Source organism: Chanos chanos, chromosome 6 (genome assembly GCF_902362185.1).
Source record: "Chanos chanos chromosome 6, fChaCha1.1, whole genome shotgun sequence".
Taxonomy (NCBI): Eukaryota; Metazoa; Chordata; class Actinopteri; order Gonorynchiformes; family Chanidae; genus Chanos; species Chanos chanos.
This window is the reverse complement of record NC_044500.1, coordinates 8,113,726-8,135,540: the sequence shown is the minus strand read 5'-3', so window position 1 is coordinate 8,135,540 and position 21,815 is coordinate 8,113,726. Positions and strand designations below refer to the sequence as shown.

General features: G+C 41.6%; 1 protein-coding gene across 1 annotated transcript in view; it reads right to left on the bottom strand.

Annotated features, from left to right (window-relative positions):
• tmprss13a (transmembrane serine protease 13a) overlaps positions 1 to 21,790 on the bottom strand; it is a 29,414-nt gene extending 7,624 nt beyond the window's left edge. Inside the window, exons 1-13 of the mRNA XM_030777957.1 lie at positions 21,773 to 21,790; positions 17,551 to 17,725; positions 16,974 to 17,087; positions 16,597 to 16,773; positions 15,789 to 15,915; positions 12,394 to 12,489; positions 12,095 to 12,138; positions 10,823 to 10,985; positions 10,239 to 10,417; positions 9,852 to 9,950; positions 9,422 to 9,564; positions 8,547 to 8,702; positions 7,939 to 8,059 (exon numbers count right to left, since the gene is read on the bottom strand). Coding sequence (XP_030633817.1) covers positions 7,939 to 8,059; positions 8,547 to 8,702; positions 9,422 to 9,564; positions 9,852 to 9,950; positions 10,239 to 10,417; positions 10,823 to 10,985; positions 12,095 to 12,138; positions 12,394 to 12,489; positions 15,789 to 15,915; positions 16,597 to 16,773; positions 16,974 to 17,087; positions 17,551 to 17,725; positions 21,773 to 21,790 — 1,612 coding nt within the window. The remainder of the gene's footprint in view (positions 1 to 7,938; positions 8,060 to 8,546; positions 8,703 to 9,421; positions 9,565 to 9,851; positions 9,951 to 10,238; positions 10,418 to 10,822; positions 10,986 to 12,094; positions 12,139 to 12,393; positions 12,490 to 15,788; positions 15,916 to 16,596; positions 16,774 to 16,973; positions 17,088 to 17,550; positions 17,726 to 21,772) is intronic.
• Positions 21,791 to 21,815: the final 25 nt, after the last annotated feature.

The following is a 21,815-nucleotide window of genomic DNA, read 5'->3' as shown; positions in this document are numbered from 1 at the left end:
GTCCTGGAGGCCTACGCTGTCATGAGGTGTTTGATTCAACCTTGAATTACACCACCTCATTTGACTAATTAGCCACCTTCCTCAGTTCTGCCTGTGTTTTGATTATTGAAATCAGATGGGCTGACAGGGTAAAGTAAACACTTGCACACGCTGCAGCCCTCAAGGCCTAGCGTCGACACCCCCTGATCTACAGAATCTTTAACTCCACTTGATGTATTATAGTCTAAGTCACTGATGCTAGCCACAGAAATCAATGTTTTGGATATTTTAAGAAGTTGCACTAGACCAGTGTATGAAATTACCTCCCGACTGAGGTATTGGATAATGACTGTCGTTTTAGGACCAGTAAGAAAAACTATTGAAAAACATCATTTGAAGTTCCAGTTTTCACACCTGCTTTTCTCAATCATACGAACTTTTAAAAAGCTTAAAAAAAAAATACACCTGAGAATAGACCAGACCAGAAAACTCAATCTCCGAGCCTCAGCCAAGACAGTCGATATGTACCAGATTGTTCTCCAAATGATACACCTACTTATTTTTTGCAGTCAAACGCAAGTGTCAGCTCCATAGGACTGAGTTGTTTAATTCTGGAACCACAATTATAATGAGAGCTGACACTGATTGGTGCTGTTATGTGTCAGTCAGAGATACTTCCTCTGACTGGGCACCGCGGTCGTTATATGTCTCTGATCTAATCTGCCTTCCATCTGAACATTAATTGAACAAATCTGGATTCCAAAGAGTACACATCCACTAACTTCCATTACTGCTCTAAACACTGTAACTGTAGTTTACTTGCGAAGTTTAGAGTACAAATTTTGTCTGATATTGATTTACAAATTGTATGTTTATTTCCAGCTTTCTTTGGGTTTTGGAAGAAATAGCACAACTGGATTTGGTCTTATATCTTGGTTGTTAAAGTATCAGTCAGATAAAATGGCCCTATTTTCATCAAATAACCAAAAAATTAAATGGTTGATCAAATTGAATGGAAGTATAAATGAATTTACACAGGTTCCCCCCTGAGACTTATTACCAATCTCCATGGCCCAAAGTGTGTATGAGAACAGGCTGTTAGCAATGTCTGACAGTGTAAGACACCATCAGACAGTAACACAGGCTTACTGCATGGTAAACTGCATCTCTAATGCCTGTTTGGTCAGTATTAAGGTGACCTTATTTCATACAATGGTAACCTCTCCACCTTTCTTGAGCACAGAGCAATTTTCAAAATAAAAAAATGTCACATCTTTTGTCGTTTGGATTTCATAAGCTACGTGTCCAACAAACAACACCTACATATTTGTCAAAATGTGCACCTAAAATATATTCCATCGGCCCAGCCAAAGGTCCCCCCCCCCCCCACTGCAGCCCAGTGCAATGTGAAAAATGAATTAAGCAACATGAGCCTGGCAAGTGCCACAGCCCAGTTACCAAAACCTCCACCAAGGACAAAACGGATCCATGTTCTCCTCCGCTCCGACGGGAAAGGTCGGTGGTGGAGGGGAATCACAGACACGGTGAAACATCCCGAAATAAAATAAAATTAAAAAAAAAAGACGTTCCCTAATGTTACAATTGTTTCTATTCTACAGGTACACGTATCCTAATCTCCAACTGATCATTTGATATATTCCATTAGCGACCAAATATCTGAAATGTCAGGCTATTATTTTTAGACTATATTACTTAGCTTCCTGTGCTCTTTGCCAAGAACTAGGGCATCCTCATTTTAAAGCTGTTATCAACCATTCTCCCCTCCCTCAGTGTGGGTCTGGGCTACGTTCCCGGGGTCCTGAGAAAGAAGGGGAACCTACGGGCCGACGGGTACGCTTCCCATCGGGAAAGAATTTGTTTACGGGGGGGCGTTGATGCGTATGGATAAAACCAAAGGCCACGGGTCAATGTTCGTTCAGAACTGTTGGGTGACTTTTGTTAATTCAGTCATTTGAAGGGGCCATTTTACTTCAACATTATCTATCCAACACCGTTCTGTTTGAAAATCCACTGCCATCTCCATGGCATTGAGAAGTAAAAATAGAGAGCTGGACAAGAGGTAGGAGAACGAAGAAAATAAGAGAGAGAGAGAGAGAGGGAGGGAGAGAGAGAGAGAGAGAGAGAGAGAGAGAGAGAGAGTGAGGAAACCATTGCTAGAGCAGTGTTGGTGTGCGTCACTCTTTTGAAATCTTATCCCTTGTTCTCAAGTAATAGACTTGATAGCAGAGTACATCAAATGCTTTCTAGAATGGCCAACTTTTGCCACCTCTGGGATCCATCTCAGAACGACAAGAACAACAGAAAACAGAGAAGATTCTAGACTCGCTCTTGGTTCCTCAGTCTTTAAGCGATCTTTTTTTCTGCACCTTACATCCTATTTACTTGGCAGATGACACTTCAATTTGTCTTAGACTGGCTCCGGGGCTTGTTAACACGATAGCAAAGCAAAGCTACAACCTTCATAATCTCCTTCCACACACTGCCTCCCTGCCTAGGTCTTATCAGCCTGTCACTCATACCAGAGGAGTAAGTGTCTGCTTATGCCTGATATCTCCACTGCTTAAAGGCCAGGGAAAGATGGAGGGAGAGACCCCACTGACAACGTAAGTGGAATGGAATGAGACTATTTAGAGCATTTTAGAATGTGGAACTGACAAACGGTAGATTATGTCAAGAACATTCTGTCATTCTCTGTTCTGAAGATCATAGAAAACAACAACAACAACAACAACAACAAAATTGAAACAAAGAAAACAAATACTCGATCGATTGGTGCTGTAGCCTTGAGAGAAACCTGAGCACACTGTCTCATGTTTCTAAAGCTCAGGTTAGCCATGAAGCGACGGTCATTTTCAAACCGCCCCTCTCGTCCCCCCCAAAAAAACACAGACTCTACAGGTTGTTCTGGACCTCATCTCCATATGCTTCAGTTGACACAGCAGAGGCTAATTAAATGGAGCAGTCTCCATTCAGTCTGTCTTGCTAGCGCACGGTCCCAGAGAGACTTGATGAAAAGCCATTAGTCGCCTGTGTTTCCATGCCTGTGGGGGCTCGGTGAGAAGACGGAGAGAAAAAGGGAGAAAATATGAGAATGACGAAAGGATAAGGAGAGGTCTGTCAGGCTGCAAACAACTTTGGAATAATCTCACATTTTGCTACGGGAGAAAGAGAAAAGAGAAATACTGTGTTCCGTAAAGGAACAAAACGTCCCAGTAGAAGGATTAAGTCACGGGAAATTAGGACTCACAACCAGGATGGAAAAAAGCTGTAGTTGTGAGAATGAAATTTGTTGAGAGTTTCACCTTTTATGTATGAGGGTTGAACAGAATGGTGTTTTTTTTTTTTTCCCGATAAGCAAACCAAGTGTTTGATCGTTTTGCGGGTGCTTTAATCATAACGGTCCAAATCTGTCTTGCTCGAGATATAGGCGACTGTCACTAAATGACATCATCACTGGAGCAGAAGTCTTTGACAACTTCACTTCACCTTTCCCCGTATCTTCTCCATCTTTTCACTGGTCTCGTGGCTGGCATGATTCGTCATGAAACCAGTGGTAGCTCCATTGTCAAGTCAGACTCGGTTTGAAGTTATGGTCCCACACTGGGCCGGATGGTCTCTCGACCTTCCTCTTTCAGACTTCGAGAGCAGGGGGTTGAGTGTTAAAAAAGAAAGGACAGGCACCTCCATCGAGAAAACTCACAGAAAGCAGCAGAAATACATAATTCAAGGGCAGACGCTTTCCTATGAATTATGGATTTTTTATACTATACTAGCAAGACAAATGCACAAACAAGCATTCCAGTGCTAATGCGTGTGCAGATGTTAGTAGTGTCATCTCCCACACGAGTCCATTATGCATCTGACGATTATGTTACGTACATGCGACGTCCAATCAGATACACAGACAGAGGGCTACTTCGTCACTTTAAACAACAAGATGAGATTCCGTGGTCATAAATATTACACCTTCAGACTTTTTTTTTCTTTTTTTAAATGGAAGATGGATGGGTATCACCCCTTGGGTCCATTTTAGAAAAACTAAAAGGGCTCAGTGGAAAAGGACCACAGAAGTTCCAATCAAGAATCACACCGTGCGTCTCTCTGTCTCTTTATCGTTCAGATAATTATATTCTCCCTTTGGCCCACACAAATGAAAAATCTCTCAAAGCAAAAACCATTTTTTCTACCACTGTCTACCACCCTCTGGGCTGAATTGCAATGACAGACAAACAACAGGAGACAGATGCTAGAGAAAAACCCCCACACAAATCTGCTGCTTTGTATGGATCATCTCAGTATTTATTTGCTTTTGAACTACTGAAGTTCAAATCCAGAATAAAAACTATCGGCTCCACGCATTCGAATTGAACAAATACAGTCTTTCAGTTGTTGTGTCTGGGTGTACGCTGAAAGAAAGAAAGAAAGAAGAAAAGACAAGAAGGATGTTGTTTGACTGATTCTTTTATCCACTCTCCATTCATTCATGCGCTCAGTGCCTTCCATGGTTTGTGTCATTTGTGTTTGAGATGATTTGACGTTAAGTGATTCTGACTGGACAGCAAATCAACATCTCTTACAAGAAGGAGAAACGATAATGGTATTTTAAACGCGGAGACAGGGCAAAGAAAAGAATGAAACCAATAACTGGGGCATATCACAGGTCATCAGCAGTCATTTAGGGCGAGGTCCTCTGCTTAACATTCGAACAACCACAATGAGGGTAAGTATCCATGACAACAAAGCTTTTAACGGCGCGCTGGCAGACGTGTCCTCTCCCCTGGTGCTGAAATATTGCTATGGCAACTGTTTCCGTCAGGTGATTACTATTAGAACTACCAAAGGTTTGCATACGAAACAGTGGTGGGAGCATGTCCACAGAGAGACGAACAGTGTTTACGTTTTAACAGAACAATACTAAGACTATAACCAAAATGGACGGAGATCCCAAGGTACTTTTAAGACACTGATGTAAGTAAAGAGGGTGTGCTCCGCTCAGACGCTGAAATGAACTGTCCTTGTCATTGTCGAGGCACTGCAAGTAAATGTTAGAGATGAATAAGCCTTGTGATATTCTATATCGATGAGACGGTGTCGTCTTTAATTTAACGATTCATAGCCTTAGGATAACTAAAGTTTAGGGTGTAAATAACCCCCACCTTAAAGGTCATTAGCTTCCTGTCGGGCGCATCGCATACAATGCATGTGGACGCACATCTCACGAATTCAACTCACAACCTGTGGCGTTTCGTCGACATTTGCAAACGACATGTTCACTTCGAGTTGGGCTTTTAATTTTTTATTTTATTTGATTTTGCTCCTGATCTAATAACGACTGGAGTTTCTTATCCATCTTTTCACTTGTTCTGGGCGCGCATAATAACGACCAAGGAGAAACTTGGACCTCAGCCATCCACAATTTCCCGTCTCTCGTTACATTCACATGTACGGGTGGCATATCGGTTTTTGCATAACGGATCATTCTCTCGGTAGAACTATAATAATCGTGTAGTTGAAAATCAACTTTGTATAATGCCTGTCAACTAAAACACTGAGACACAAAACGAGATGGTCTTCAACACAATGCATTTCGGACACACCCTCTCGGTACAGACAAAACAGAATAAGAACGGCTGTGATTATTTAATAACGAAATACGCGAGAATTGTCACATGAACTGGTGTAATATTTCAGAGAATCAATTTCCTTTCATGTAAAGCTTGTATGAAAGACAGTATATTTCAGACGAATTAACTTTTCACATGAGATAAAATCTATAAAATCGGGCCACTTAAATCGTGTCATCATTTATGACTATTTAAAAGAGACAATTTGGCAATTTTTGCAATTCAGTTGCGTGTTAGACTTGCATAAAGGACTGAGTTGTGCTCGGTCGATAAGCCTAATTTTATTAATACAGATTGCAATGAATTGGAGCTGCCTTCTCATATCACAAGATTGCATATCATTCAAGATAGAAAGAACCCATGAATTGCACGTTTTCTTTCTGAACACAAGAAACATCTCAGAAGCACACGCCCATTATAAATGTAAAAAAAAAGACGAAAATAAGTAGGTCACTGACATACCTTCGTTTCCCATTTGGTGTCAAACAAGTGGATGGTGGTTGTCCTCTCAACGGTGAACAACAATATGCAACCTGTTTCCAACGGAAGCGCTCTTTTTGTAAGGTATCTGTGCTCGTGCGGCTTCTGGACAGCCCACGCCCGTCGTCTGAGGAGCTGCTGTTTAATTGCGCTTTTTCTGAAAGACCACGAAAAGTGTTTCTGGACTTATCAAGATAATATAACATTCAGGCGTGTTTCACATCTGAAAAGAATGATCCCTCACTCTGTGTTTTTCTTTTCACTCTCTCCCTCAAATACACCGTTGTTGACTTGACCTACCAACTGCCCCTCCGTCTAACGCGCGTGCCAGTGCTCCCTCTCGAGCAGCTTCAACTCCAGCCTGCTGCACTGACTGACAGACTAACGGACCTGGTCAATGGGTTACTATCGAGACAGCTTTGCTTGTTGCTGGTTTTGCTGTTGTGCCGTAAATTATCATATTGAAAAATCATCAATCTCTTGAATTTAAAAATCTCTTCAGATAACTGAGAGAAAGTCCATGGAACGTGACACAAAAGAGGTAGGTCACAGTCATCTCAACACCAGATCATATTCAGACATGCACCTACATATCTGCAGCAAACAAAACCAAGAAAAAGCCTAAGGCTGGGCAGGTCATTCAGTAAAGGAGTGAGAGAAGAAACATAAACCGTTACTCTCTCTCAGAATATACAATGAAATATGACATGAAATATGACAAGCAAGACTCTAGCATCAAAAAGAAGCTCTTGATTTTTTTTGACCCTTTTATTGAAACTGTAATAGAGAGAGAGAGAGAGAGAGAGAGAGAGAGAGAGAGAGAGAGAATACATCTTAAATATGCTTATTTCAACTGTACAGAATAAAGAAATGCACCAGGTTCAGGCCTTGGTATAACTGCAGATATGAGATCAACTCATTTCTCACAGATTCATACTACACGGCAGAGAACGCTATGAGAATTACATTTTTTTCCCTCAAATTCAGATTTTTTTTTGTTTTTTAGTAGAGCAGAAAATAAATTCACAAACAATACTTGCGTAGAGCCAGTGCACAAATTTTCTCTCAGTAAACATTCACAGCATGATTGCAAAGCGGTATTTTTCCAGTTATATCTCACGAACAATGCTTCTGAGCGATGTCGGGAGTTTATTTCATTTAACTGTTGTGGAAATAAGACAAAAAAAAAAAAAAGATAACAAATGAAACACCTGCCGGCCAAAGGTAAAACCCAAAGCCACAAATTGAGTTATGTCTGTTTGATGATGCTTTTGTCATTCCCACCCAAGATACACTTGCAGATGTGTCTGGGAGCAAAATAACAAAAGGAGAGGTTATTCTGAGACATAGGTTCAAAACACCTGACATGGTATATCTTTTGTCACTGAAAACACCAGCTGTCACCATGTGTAGAGAATAGCCATTACACAAACTGTCATTTTTCATTGTGGGAAAAGGCAAAAAAAGGCTCTTCATTTCCACTCAAAGTTCCAGTTTAACACCGAGACCATTTGATCTGATGGGGTTTTGAGATTCTCAAGGAACTGACCATTTCGTTAGGAGCTAAAGCGTTTTAGTCCCAGTGAGGTTGAACATTCACTCATTTGGCTTCAATGAAAGATTCCAAAGCCTGTGGTATGACTTATATTGCTGTCCTTCATGTAACTCTCTTAAGTGTGTCACGCAATATACAGAGACAGAAAAAAGTAGACAGAATTATCATAAAGTCCCCATATGTGCCTTCATTGATATTCACACACACACACACACACACAATACACCTTTTTTCTTTTCTTTTTTTTTACATTAAAGTGCTTCGAAATATCTCTCCGACGTGTGGGCCAACGATCACCCGAAAGTCTCTCGGTTTCTCCATTTCTGTTTTTGCAGACGTCGTGGTCCAGGCGAGGCCCCGTTTTCCCAGAGTTCTCAAGGAAGGGCGAGGTGACACCACACTGGAAGTGACATCAAGGTCGTTCTTGCTGGAAGTGACAAGAACAGAAGGCCGGGTCAAAGAGGAGACACGGAGCCAGAGAGAGAGAGAGAGAGAGAGAGAGAGAAACTCAACTGTTTAATTCAGCAAAGATAAGTTTATAACAGACCAATGTTATTTTTTTAACAATCCGTTTGAAAGTACTGAAGTTAGCACTCCATTTTGTTTCTAAGCGCAAGCACGGTGGACGTGGTAACCTGGCAACAACTTTAAAAAAGAACGATGTACACATATGGTCTTGGCCGGTACGGCTGCTACGCTGCCGCTACTGCTCTACACTGTAAAGGATCAGTCTTCTCGCTAACAAGAACTAAACTAGAACCAGAACTAGAACCAACTGACTTATATAGAAAACTAAAAAAAAAAAAGCTTCGTCACGTTAACGAACATGAACCATTGGGCCCATCAAGAGCTGAAAAGCGGTCCAGTACAGAGAGAGCGACTCTTACCTGCATCTTGCTGTAGATCCATGGTAATACGCTGGAGACTTTGGTATAGACGCCAGGCTTGTTGGCACGCCCACATCCAGCTCCCCAGCTTGTCACTCCTGTCAGATACCAGCGCTCGTTATCTCCCTCACACACCAAAGGACCACCACTGTCCCCCTGAGCAGACAGAACAAACAAGTGATTAGAGGGCGTGTAGAAGTCGTCCCGTGAACAGCAGGCTCTAATCTGCAGAGAATACATCAACGAATTTAGGGATCTGTACAGATAGCGAAACCAATTTGTGAAATTGTGTTGCTGTTGTTTGATATAGGACGTGAAGGGATGACAGTTATCCTATGTTTGGAGGCCATGAAAAGTGTATCATTAATACAAGATGTTGAACCCTCAGTATTGCATAAGTGCTTATAAGTATTTATGTGTGTGTATGTGTGTGCACGTGTGCGTGTGTGTGTGCGTGTGCGCACATATGTGTGTGTGCATGTGTGTGTGTCTGTGTGTGTGCGTGTCTGTGTGTTTGTGTGTGTGCATGTGTGCGTGCATGCGTGTGTGTGCATGTGTATGTGTGTGTGTGCATGTGTGTGTGTGTGCCTGTGTGTGTGTGTGTGCACCTGTGTGTGTGTGTGTTTTACAGCGTATATGTTAATCAGTGTGGAGAGATAATGCATTTGCTGGGAACACATGGTCTCCTTTCTTCTCTGAGAGTATCAGGAGGACTGAAACATTTGTGGAGACAGCGGAATAAATCAATGTCAGAAGAATAAGCGCCAATTGAAAAGCATTTAGAGGAAGTGGACCAGAGAAAGGTAAGGTCAGCCCCAGGCCATACCGTGGCCCAGTCTATCGCGCGTTCTGATTGGACGAAAAAAAAAAACAACCTGACATGAATCTCTGCCTCCCTCCAGATCTCCTGCACAAATCATGTTCTTGGAGACGCTGCCTCGGTACACGTTGCTGCTGTTACACACGCGCACGTCGATGATGTTGACGGACACTTCTTTCAGCTCTGTGGAGCCACGGGCTGGTGAGGAAACCCACAGAATCACTCTCCACCAATCAAATAAAGCTCTCATCTAATCTATCTAACTATGTCGCTGTATCCTATAGACAACAAATACGTTGGTTATTGTAATTTTATAACAATTCGGTTCTCACCACTGCTGTAGCGTGTTTTTTCTTTTTTTTTTTTTTATTTCTGTCTCTCATTCTCTTCCCCCCTTGTTTTCATCATTTACCTCCACGATATTTTTTTTTGATATCCCTTGCCTCCTGTTTGCTCCACTTGCTCTGAGTTGTTGGTTATCATACCTGCTCCTTCCTCTGTAGTCCCGAAACCAGACGTCCAGCACTCTGTACCGTGAGCAAAGTTCTGGTCGTAAGCAGGCAGGCAGGCTGGCTGTACAGCATCTGGAGCACACACATGCACGTATGCATGCACGCACACACACACGCACGCACACGCGGACACACACATGGACACACACATGCACACATGCACACACAGACATTCACATGCACACACACACACACACACACACACACACACACACACACACACACAGACACGACCAAATATGATTTACCTTCCTGCAGGAAATTAGGAACAGATACATCCTTCCAAATTCAAATCACATGAATATATCCTAAATGTCAATGCAACGTTTCATGAGTTTTTGGACGCGCGCCCAGACTCACTTGAGAATTCCACAGGGCGGGTGAGTTTCATCAGAGCGATGTCATAGTCGTTAGTGAATCTGTTGTAGTTTTCATTCACAATGATTTTTTGCACAGAATACGGATTCTGGAGGTTATTCTGGGACACTGCCCCCCCGTACACCTGCCAGTTTCTGGGGTCCCTGGAAGACGGTGTTGTGCTGTAGCAAAATGAAAAAACGAACGGTGACATGATCACTCAACCCCAGTCTAATTATTTATATTTCAGACAAACAATATATTTCAATGCATCATTTAAATGCTTTTGTCTGTGTCTCTTGTGAAGACAATGCATGTCTGTCTAATAGGGATGTCATTTTCGTTTGTTTGGTGGACACCCTATGATGTCTACATAATGATATCAATGTGACTTGATGTGCTTGTTTAAAAATGACACTGTTTAGCATGCCTGGCTTGTGGAGACCTAATTTTTGTCCTGTGGGAAGAGCGTGTGTTTGTTTTCCCGCCTAACGGGGACGTCGTTGACTTTACGAGCAGACTCTTTGTTTGTGTGACGTATGTTATTTCTAGCTGTTTGTGGGGGAGAGTGCTGTGTGAGCGCTGACCTAGGAAAACAGTGGGCGGCCGTCACAACAAAGTCCGGCGAGATGAGAGACCCCCCGCAGACGTGCGAACCGCTGAAGTGCAGGCTGAGCTGCCAAGGCCACTGTCCCAGTTTTGCGGTGGCGCCCCCTATGATCCTGGAGGTGGACTGCTGTTTTCCACAGTCTGAAATGAAAACCAGAAACAGTGAGCAGTTCACACCCTCTGTGTGGCTATAAATCAGAACGGTGCCTTAACGCACTGACGACATCTCGTTAACTCTTAAATGAAACTCTTAAATGGCACCAAAACACAATTTACGCAGCAGGGCGTTCCACATGAAGTCTCACGGCAGCTGCTTTCAGACGGAGAATTAGGCGCCATCGTATAAGATCCATGACTTCATAAAGAATGCTCCTTCAGCCAATCTGTTATTCATTAATAACTGGATATTTCATGTTCCTGTGTTTGCTCTGGAGCTGCTTATTCTCTCAGGCACATACGCCCTTACATCATTGACAGTATGTCGTATCCAAACGAGCCCCAAAGTTTTATATTTCATGTCTTAACATGTCATCTCCTAATGTTTATCACGTTCTATGTCATCCATCAGCCTGTGAGCTCATGTGTGGGTATGTAAGTTCAAGCAAGAGGTAGACAGAGAAAGTGTCCTGGGGGCTATTCCAGAAAGTGGGTTTAGTGAAAACTCTGAGTTAATAGAGGAGTCCTATGGCTTCATTCTCCTAGCAAAACAAAGCCATGAGGCTCTTCTATTAGGAGGTTTACTACTTGTTCTGAGTTAACTAACTCAGAGTTTTCACTAAACCCGCTTTCTGGAATAGCCCCCTGTTGTTATTGTTGTTGTTGTAGTTGTTGGTGTGTGTGTGTGTGTGTGTGTGTGTGTGTGTGTGAATGTGTGTTTGTGTGAGTGAGTGAGTGAGTGAGTGAGTGTGGGAGAGAGAATGACTAGCTGAACTATTTTTAAGAAACATTAGGTAAAGCATTGCAAAAATCTATGACAATGAAGTGGCCTGAGTTCATCCAATCAATATGGTCATAGCACACTGCACAGCACTACACAAAGTGATTTTGTCTCCTTAATCATTGATCAAATACAAGTTAAGCTTGTTAATCTCTCCAGTCCTACACATCAGGGGAAGAATTCACAGTGTCACTCTGAATAATGTCCAGTCAGACAATACATAGTAGTTATAGATTTCAAAACAGATAAAAAAAAGACAGAAATCGAATATGAAGTACGAGTCTCTCTTGTTTTGGGAAGACCTGAGACTTACCTACACACTGCAGGGAGACAGTCTTTTGGTTGGGACAGGACGTGCTGTAAAAGAGAGGAATGACAATGAATCGTGAAAATGAACTCATGTCTTCAGTAACAGTTTTCATAAGCAGACTTGGGCCATTTCAGTTGGCAGGAGGACAGATGGTACAGATCTGAATGACTGTGGTAATGCCACCCATTCTCAGAGGATTACAGAGGTAGAGACGCAAGTCCCTAATTTGGGAGTTAGGGTGGAAACGGAGACGGGGAGCCGTGTGTAGTAGACTCAGGTGCTCGGAGACGCGTCCTCCTTACCTGACGTTGACCAGACCCTGGATGGGCAGAGCTGCCCTGGGCCTTAGGGTCAGGGCAGTGGACGGTTCACTCTGTAGCTCACTGGACTGGTATGATCTGAGAGATTCACGGACATGCACACACACGCATGCACACGCACACGCACACGCACACACACACACACACAGAGCACATGATCTATAGAATCTCTATTTACATTAAAAGGGTTTTTCTTTTCATTGGAAGGATGACATAGAGTAAAAAAAGTGAAAATTAATCAAACATTTTATCTGTATTACACAAAATCATTGCATAGGACACACATACATGACTATGCATGTATATGATGGCTGTAGATGTACTTTCAGGAATAAATGGCTGCATAGCCATGCTAAACAAGTCAGAGACACATTTAATAGCTTTCCTGTCTCCATACAAACTTCCAAGTAGTAACAACAACTCCAGGTTTGTTATAATAATAATAATAATAATAATAATAATAATAATAATAATAATAATGATAAATAAAAAGTTTGTAGCAGTAGGAGTATAATTAGTAATTAGTGGTAGTGCAAATAGTAGTGGAAGTAGTAGTTATATCATCTTCTTGGTAATGATAACAGTAAACTGAGTGTGTGATGTTGGATAACTGAGATGGTAATGATAACAGTAAACTCAGTGTGTGATGTTGGATAACTGAGATGGTAATGATAACAGTAAACTGAGTATGTGATGTTGGATAACTGAGATGGTAATGATAACAGTAAACTGAGTGTGTGATGTTGGATAACTGAGATGGTAATGATAACAGTAAACTCAGTGTGTGATGTTGGATAACTGAGATGGTAATGATAACAGTAAACTGAATGTGTGATGTTGGATAACTGAGATGGTAATGATAACAGTAAACTCAGTATGTGATGTTGGATAACTGAGATGGTAATGATAACAGTAAACTGAGTGTGTGATGTTGGATAACTGAAATGGTAATGATAACAGTAAACTCAGAGTGTGATGTTGGATAACTGAGATGGTAATGACAGTAAACTCAGTGTGTGATGTTGGATAACTGAAATGGTAATTATAACAGTAAACTCAGAGTGTGATGTTGGATAACTGAGATGGTAATGATAACAGTAAACTCAGTGTGTGATGTTGGATAACTGAGATGGTAATGATAACAGTAAACTCAGTGTGTGATGTTGGATAACTGAGATGGTAATGATAACAGTAAACTCAGTGTGTGATGTTGAATAACTGAGATGGTAATGATAACAGTAAACTGAGTGTGTGATGTTGGATAACTGAGATGGTAATGATAACAGTAAACTGAGTGTGTGATGTTGGATAACTGAGATGGTAATGATAACAGTAAACTGAGTGTGTGATGTTGGATAACTGAGATGGTAATGATAACAGTAAACTCAGTGTGTGATGTTGGATAACTGAGATGGTAATGATAACAGTAAACTCAGAGTGTGTGATGTTGAATAACTGAAATGGTAATTATAACAGTAAACTGAGTGTGTGATGTTGGATAACTGAGATGGTAATGATAACAGTAAACTCAGTGTGTGATGTTGGATAACTGAGATGGTAATGATAACAGTAAACTGAGTATGTGATGTTGGATAACTGAGATGGTAATGATAACAGTAAACTGAGTGTGTGATGTTGGATAACTGAGATGGTAATGATAACAGTAAACTCAGTGTGTGATGTTGGATAACTGAGATGGTAATGATAACAGTAAACTCAGTGTGTGATGTTGGATAACTGAGATGGTAATGATAACAGTAAACTGAGTGTGTGATGTTGGATAACTGAGATGGTAATGATAACAGTAAACTCAGTGTGTGATGTTGGATAACTGAGATGGTAATGATAACAGTAAACTGAGTGTGTGATGTTGAATAACTGAAATGGTAATTATAACAGTAAACTGAGTGTGTGATGTTGGATAACTGAGAGGGTAATGATAACAGTAAACTCAGTGTGTGATGTTGGATAACTGAAATGGTAATGATAACAGTAAACTGAGTATGTGATGTTGGATAACTGAAATGGTAATGATAACAGTAAACTCAGTGTGTGATGTTGGATAACTGAGATGGTAATGATAACAGTTAACTCAGAGTGTGATGTTGGATAACAGAAATGGTAGTGATAACAGTAAACTGAGTGTGTGATGTTGGATAACTGAGATGGTAATGATAACAGTAAACTGAGTGTGTGATGTTGGATAACTGAGATGGTAATGATAACAGTAAACTCAGTGTGTGATGTTGGATAACTGAGATGGTAATGATAACAGTAAACTGAATGTGTGATGTTGGATAACTGAGATGGTAATGATAACAGTAAACTCAGTGTGTGATGTTGGATAACTGAGATGGTAATGATAACAGTAAACTCAGTGTGTGATGTTGGATAACTGAGATGGTAATGATAACAGTAAACTGAGTGTGTGATGTTGGATAACTGAAATGGTAATGATAACAGTAAACTCAGAGTGTGATGTTGGATAACTGAGATGGTAATGATAACAGTAAACTCAGTGTGTGATGTTGGATAACTGAAATGGTAATGATAACAGTAAACTGAGTGTGTGATGTTGGATAACTGAAATGGTAATGATAACAGTAAACTCAGAGTGTGATGTTGGATAACTGAGATGGTAATGACAGTAAACTCAGTGTGTGATGTTGGATAACTGAAATGGTAATTATAACAGTAAACTCAGAGTGTGATGTTGGATAACTGAGATGGTAATGATAACAGTAAACTGAGTGTGTGATGTTGGATAACTGAGATGGTAATGATAACAGTAAACTCAGTGTGTGATGTTGAATAACTGAGATGGTAATGATAACAGTAAACTGAGTGTGTGATGTTGGATAACTGAGATGGTAATGATAACAGTAAACTGAGTGTGTGATGTTGGATAACTGAGATGGTAATGATAACAGTAAACTCAGTGTGTGATGTTGGATAACTGAGATGGTAATGATAACAGTAAACTGAGTGTGTGATGTTGGATAACTGAGATGGTAATGATAACAGTAAACTGAGTGTGTGATGTTGGATAACTGAGATGGTAATGATAACAGTAAACTCAGTGTGTGATGTTGGATAACTGAGATGGTAATGATAACAGTAAACTCAGAGTGTGTGATGTTGAATAACTGAAATGGTAATTATAACAGTAAACTGAGTGTGTGATGTTGGATAACTGAGAGGGTAATGATAACAGTAAACTGAGTGTGTGATGTTGGATAACTGAGATGGTAATGATAACAGTAAACTCAGTGTGTGATGTGGGATAACTGAAATGGTAATGATAACAGTAAGCGGAGTGTGTGATGTATATGATGTATGCGTGTAGCTGAAATGAAAACAGATTAAGAGCCGTTTACTTTCTGAAGCCCAGCTGAGCACAGGTCTGGTCTGCGTAGCTCTGGTCCCAGCCCTGATAACATACTGGAAGGAAACGTCCATCCTTGGAGGTTCTGATCTGCAGAACTCCGTCCAGTCCAAACCTTACTGAAGGTTGAAGAGAGAAGTGCAGTTAAGGATGTGTGGTTTATGAATGTGTAATTAATAGTGTATTAATAGCGCACACAGTACTGCCACATTATGCCTATTCTGTTTATTTGTTCATTCACTCAAGAGACTGCAACCCCACATCGGCATGCAATTAATAAATAATAAATAATACTTTCATTCCTCAAAAAAAAAGAATATACAAAGTGATAAGCACAAATAAACCAAAAGATGGACCCAAGAAACCTTTTTAGAGAGCTATTTCATCCATTTTCATAATGTAATTGTCTACATTTACCAGTGTGTGTGTGTGTGTGTGCGTGCGTGTGTGTGCGTGCATGCATGTGTGTGTCTGTGTGTGTGTGTGTGTGTGTGTGTGTGTGTGTGTGTGTGTGTGTGAGTGTGTGTGTGTGTGTGTTTGTGTGTGTGTGTGTGTGTGTGTGCATATGTGTCTGTGTGTGTGTTTGTGTGTTTGTGTGCGTGTGCATGTGCGTGCGTGTGTGTGTGTGCGTGCATGCATGTGTGTGTCTGTGTGTGCGTGTGTGTGTGCATGTGTGTGTGTGTGTGCATGTGTGTGTCTGTGTGTGTGTTTGTGCGCGTGTGCATGTGTGTGTGCATGTCCTTGCGTGTGTGTTTGCGTGTTGATTTTGTGTGTGTGGGCGTCTACGGCTGATAACTGACCACAGTTGGTCTCGTCGCTGGCCTGTTGGCAGTCGCGGAGTGCGTCACACTGCACACTGGAGTTGGAACAGGTGTCAGGCGTCGTCATGCTCCACTGCTTCTCGTCCTCTGGCTCCTCCCCCTCCGTTTCACCGTGCTCAATGATCACCGTGTTGGCCCGCCCGATCCCATAATGGACTGCTCAGTCAGAAAAAGAAGGATCATAGTAGATTTGAAGAAGAATATACAGAGAGAGAGAGAGAGAGAGACAGAGAGTGAATGAGAAAAACAAATATTTGGGTGTAGCAGGTGGAACTGTACGCTGTCAAAATGCAGTACACTGCCAGAAACTGAGTGCGTACATGAATGCATAAATAGACCATATGGATGTCCCCTACCTCCTAGCCAGATGGCGACCGCAAAGAAGCCCAGTAGGATAACAGTTGCTCCTAATGCTCCATAACACTGTCCACGCCGCTCACAGCACTGCCTTCTCTTACCACTAGGGGGTGCTAGTGAGAGCAAGACCATATGGACATGAGCGAACTTTTATAGAAGAACCTGTACAATAATTGCCACTACAGAAGGCCTTGGATAATGAGAGAACTGTTTGATTTTATGAATTCATGAATGTTTGGAAAGTGCAAACTAGCCGTTGTCATCAACAACAACTGCACTGAGAGAATCTGCTCTGGCCCAAGACCCTCTGATGGTCTCTTCTATCCCCAGCCTTCATGTTTATCAAATCAAACCTCATTTACTATGTAACGCCTGATGTGTGTATGACTGCAGGGATGTGTGATAAAGAAACATCTCTAAGTTATTATTTAAAAAACCATGCAAAGATTTTAGACTTGTGACCTAGATTTTTAAAAAAAATTCAAGATTTTTAGAAACGAGTAGCCAGGCCACTTGTTGTCTTTAAATGCGTGTTAGATGTGTTTGGTTCAGAGTGCATTTTGGGGGAATACATACGGATGTCCCGCTGGGTGACTACAGGCGGGGAAACGGGTGGAGGAGGTTGGGGGATGTAGTATGGTAGCCCCCCCGGCCCAACTCCATAGGCCTGCCCATACACAACCTCCTCGTAGGGTTTAAGGGGGGGCTGAGTGTGTACTGCAACACTGTAGTAGGGAGGGGGAGGATCGCTCTGGAAAGTGAAAGAACGACAGAGTAAAACGAAAATGCATCGTTATTCAAGGCTTTTATCCAGAGCATATTACAGACACTGTTTTCTTTGTGCAGAGATAGCGTTGGCAATGAGAGATTATCCTCGAACACGAGGGCTTGAACCCGCAACCCTTCAATTAAATGGGCTTCAAACTCTGCTACTACATGGCTGGCAGCAGAGTGTGAATTAGACAGTTACAATCGGGGGGGGGGGGGGGGGGGGGGGGGGGGGGGTCAGTGTCTTCTCCAGGGCTATTATGTTGGATATATAAATGTTTCGACCCACTCCGACCTGTTTTTTTTAGGGGGGTCCAAGTCTTAATTAGGGAGGGTCAGACCCAAACCCCACCCCCCCCCCCCCCCAAACCGGTAATTCGAGACATGGCTAACAGTCCCTACTGACAGAAAAGAGAGCACTGCTACTTGCTTTTTCCTTTTTAAAGGCCTAAACCAAGACAGACGTGCTCCAAGTTATCGGGCAGGCTTGTCAAGCTCACCTTAGCTGAATGTAATGTGGTCTTGACCCAGCAGTAACCTTCAGGATTATTCTTTGAGTGCATACTTTGTACGTGACAAGAAGGTTTCCACTGGAACACCTGTATTCAAAAACCCGTTCACTTTGACTGCCCCTCCACTGTAGGCATCAATGAGGCGATTAAAAAGTAAGCGAGATGGAGAGGTATGAAAAAATACACGAGCGGGTCAGTTTCCTTGATTGTGAAGTCAGGGAAAGTGCAATTACGTCGGTTCATTATATAGAGTGGGTGTGGGAAAGATAGACATAACGTAATTCTAGACAACGTAATTCACACGAACTGCTCATATACATAGAGATCGTTTCAGATCCAAAGGAAGAGTGTCAATCTAAAGGTCTGAACAATGCTGGGCGTTTGAATTGGGTGCTTAGACTACACTACAATGGACGAAATATCTCTGAAAAGCAGTTACCTACGATGAGATCCGTCCGTTATGTCAGAAATAGGATTTGTACGAGGATGAAATAGCATGATACACCTGAGACTCCCGGCAACAAAAAGAATATTGTCTCGGAGGTGTTGTTTTGATAACATTCATGGAAACGTTCTTCGTTTCGTCTTCAGCTGTTCCCAAAGTCATGTGCCTGGTCACGTGATTTAATCTATTTCTGTTTTCGAGATCAATCTTTCTGAAATAAAACCAAAAGAAGGGATTCGTGCCAGCCTTGGACAAACATGTCTGCTTATCTTATTGCTGGAATACTCGTGTGGTTAGAGCCAATGACACGGGCACATGACAAGTTTCCAGGCAGTAGGTGAAAACCACGAACAATCAGCCATGCTAGTCGCTTAAGCATTTCTCTAACATCAACTCTTGTCTATGCCCTGCATAAACAGCAGCCCGGTTTGGATGGAGGGCCCCTTCTCCCTACAGGTCAAAAGGACAGTTCATTGTATAGCTTCTCTAACCCTCTATCTGAAGGAAACATTGTCCTAAGAGGAACACCTCTGGTACTACGTTCCAGACATGCCTAAGGGCAAGATGCCATTCACGTACCCAGGTCTGACTCATCAACCTGACTTTGAGTTTGACAACACAGCACCGCACTGTTCACCTGTCTGATTCAGACTAAAAAGTGATGGGTTTCAGAGACGTACCAGGAAGAATAAGGCACCCACATTCCCTTTCCTGGTAAGTCACATTTTTTTTTCACTGTCTGATGAGTGAAAAAGAAACTGAGCGTACAAGGAAAGACTGTCTAAGTACATATTTTAGTTAACACAAAGTCATTCTCACAAAAAAAAAAGTGTTTTGTAAACTATGCTGCTGAACCAGATGCTCTTTAGGCTCGGGTGGTTACGCCTCTGTAATGTGACAAGTCTTGTTCAGAGATACTTTTCTCTTTCTAAACCTGGGGTCCTCTTTATAAATTCACATGGGCGTGTTAACCTAAAATAAGCAGCAACACCACATTCTATAACAGTGCCTCATATATGTGTGTGTATACATATAATATAACATAATACAATATACACCATGTACACCACACACACACACACACACACACACACACACATATATATATATATATGCAAGTTTCTTAGACTTTTTATACATGTTCACACATGGACACTAACACACACACACACACACACACACACACACCCCTAAACCCTAATGTCTACGGTCAGGGTATTGTGTGTGTGTGTGTGTGTATGTGTGTGTGTGTGTGTGTGTGTGTGTCTGGAAACATATCAAAGGAAATGTCAAAGTATATTTGAGGAAATGTCAAATTGTAGGGTCTTCTTTTTTCAGTGATCTGGTCCCATTGTTTACACGCTCTGAAACCGGTGTTTGCTCTGGTCAGCAGTGTTTACCCACAGGATAAGGCTCGAGTGAACACATTCCGTCTGACTGCTAACAGTCACTTGTTGAGGGTACACTGGAACAGCTTACTTTTTCTCTCTCCATTGTCACTGGGATGTAATGATCAACCAGCACAGTTCTTGAGAAAACAGGCCTTTGTGAAGTTTTAAACTCAATGTTCAAACCGAAGGACAGTCTCAGAGCTTCTGAGATTTCATTACATGTTTTTGAATCCATGTGATGAGCTGCCATAATAATATCAACCTTTTTTTTTTCTCCTTTAAAATGGGGATAATGTGTAATTACCTGGGTGGGACACTCTTGTCTCAAAGACCTGGGTGTCACCTTTCACCCTCCCCTCGGTCAAAACAGGCGACTGATACATACATTGAAACGGTCATTTAAATACACAAATGCTTCTATGACCATTTGATGATGATGTACATTGGACGTCTGCGGTCTCTTTGGAGAAGGTGGTATCTGTTGGAGAGCTGACCTAATAACAGAAACAGTCGCTAATCTAAGGTTAGCACCATGGAGATGGCCCTGCTTACACTGTTTCATAAGATGTTTTCAATATCTGAGATCTCAGATTTCAGTTCGTCCATAGGCATCAGGCGGCGTGAGTAACAAAGCTGTGCATCTCAAGGCCGGAAGAACAGGTTTGCTCGAATTCCCAACAATCTTTTTCAAAGCACAAACTCAACACAATGTGAAACTATTACCATGAAGCCGCAGATTTCGTTTTGTGTTCACAGTAAACAAGATCTTTTGGGGAAAGAAAAGAAGAAGAAGAAGAAGAAGAAGAAAAGATTTTTTATGGGTAATATATAAAATAACAGACTTGTAAAAACAGAGTAAGAGGACATCGAAAGCCCGGAAGGATCCGTGACATCCATATTTCTTGAGTCGCGGTTGTCTTGAATTACACACAGAGACGGTTTTTTGACTATGTCCACATACGATCTCGAAGTTTCTCATACACCTTACATCCTCAAACACACACTGAGCGCATTACACACACACATTCCAACATTAGACTATTATAAACTAATTCTATAGGGACGAATGTGACGTTTTGCTCTATGTCACTCCATATGTTTCACACCATATGTCTTTTGCATTGATTCAACAAGGAAGTCTAAAAGCAGCACTGAACAGCTGCAATACTGAAACAAACAAACAAACAAATATTTATAAAAAAAAAAAAAGAAGTGTTTTTGAATCAGTGCGCTGTTTATAAGGTTGTTAGATGATGCAGCTACAGATGTGTTCGTATAAATATATCTGTTCAGCTTCCATAGGGTAAGTTCTTGCCTTGCTTTCCCTTCAACTCTAATATCTATGACAACCACAATGGGATAAGCAACACTGATACACGGGTGACTTGATAATCAGACTTCCACATTTGCCTGTTTCCACTACCATTGTAACTACAGCAACATAACCAGAATGCTACAGAACTTTCATACTCAAGTCATATTCAAGTCAGGATCGTAAATTATACTAACCTTACTTGTGAATAGGGTTTTGATAATCTTTTAGCCATAGTAGACCGCAAGCTATTTGTCACACACACGCACGCTCATACGCACGCACACACACACACACACACGCTTGATGAAACAGATTAACAAATGAGAGTTCTAATCAAAACTCTTGAGCATTGAGTTGGATCTCTTACCGGGTCATTCTTTGCCATCGGACTCTGGGAAGACAAACGCTGC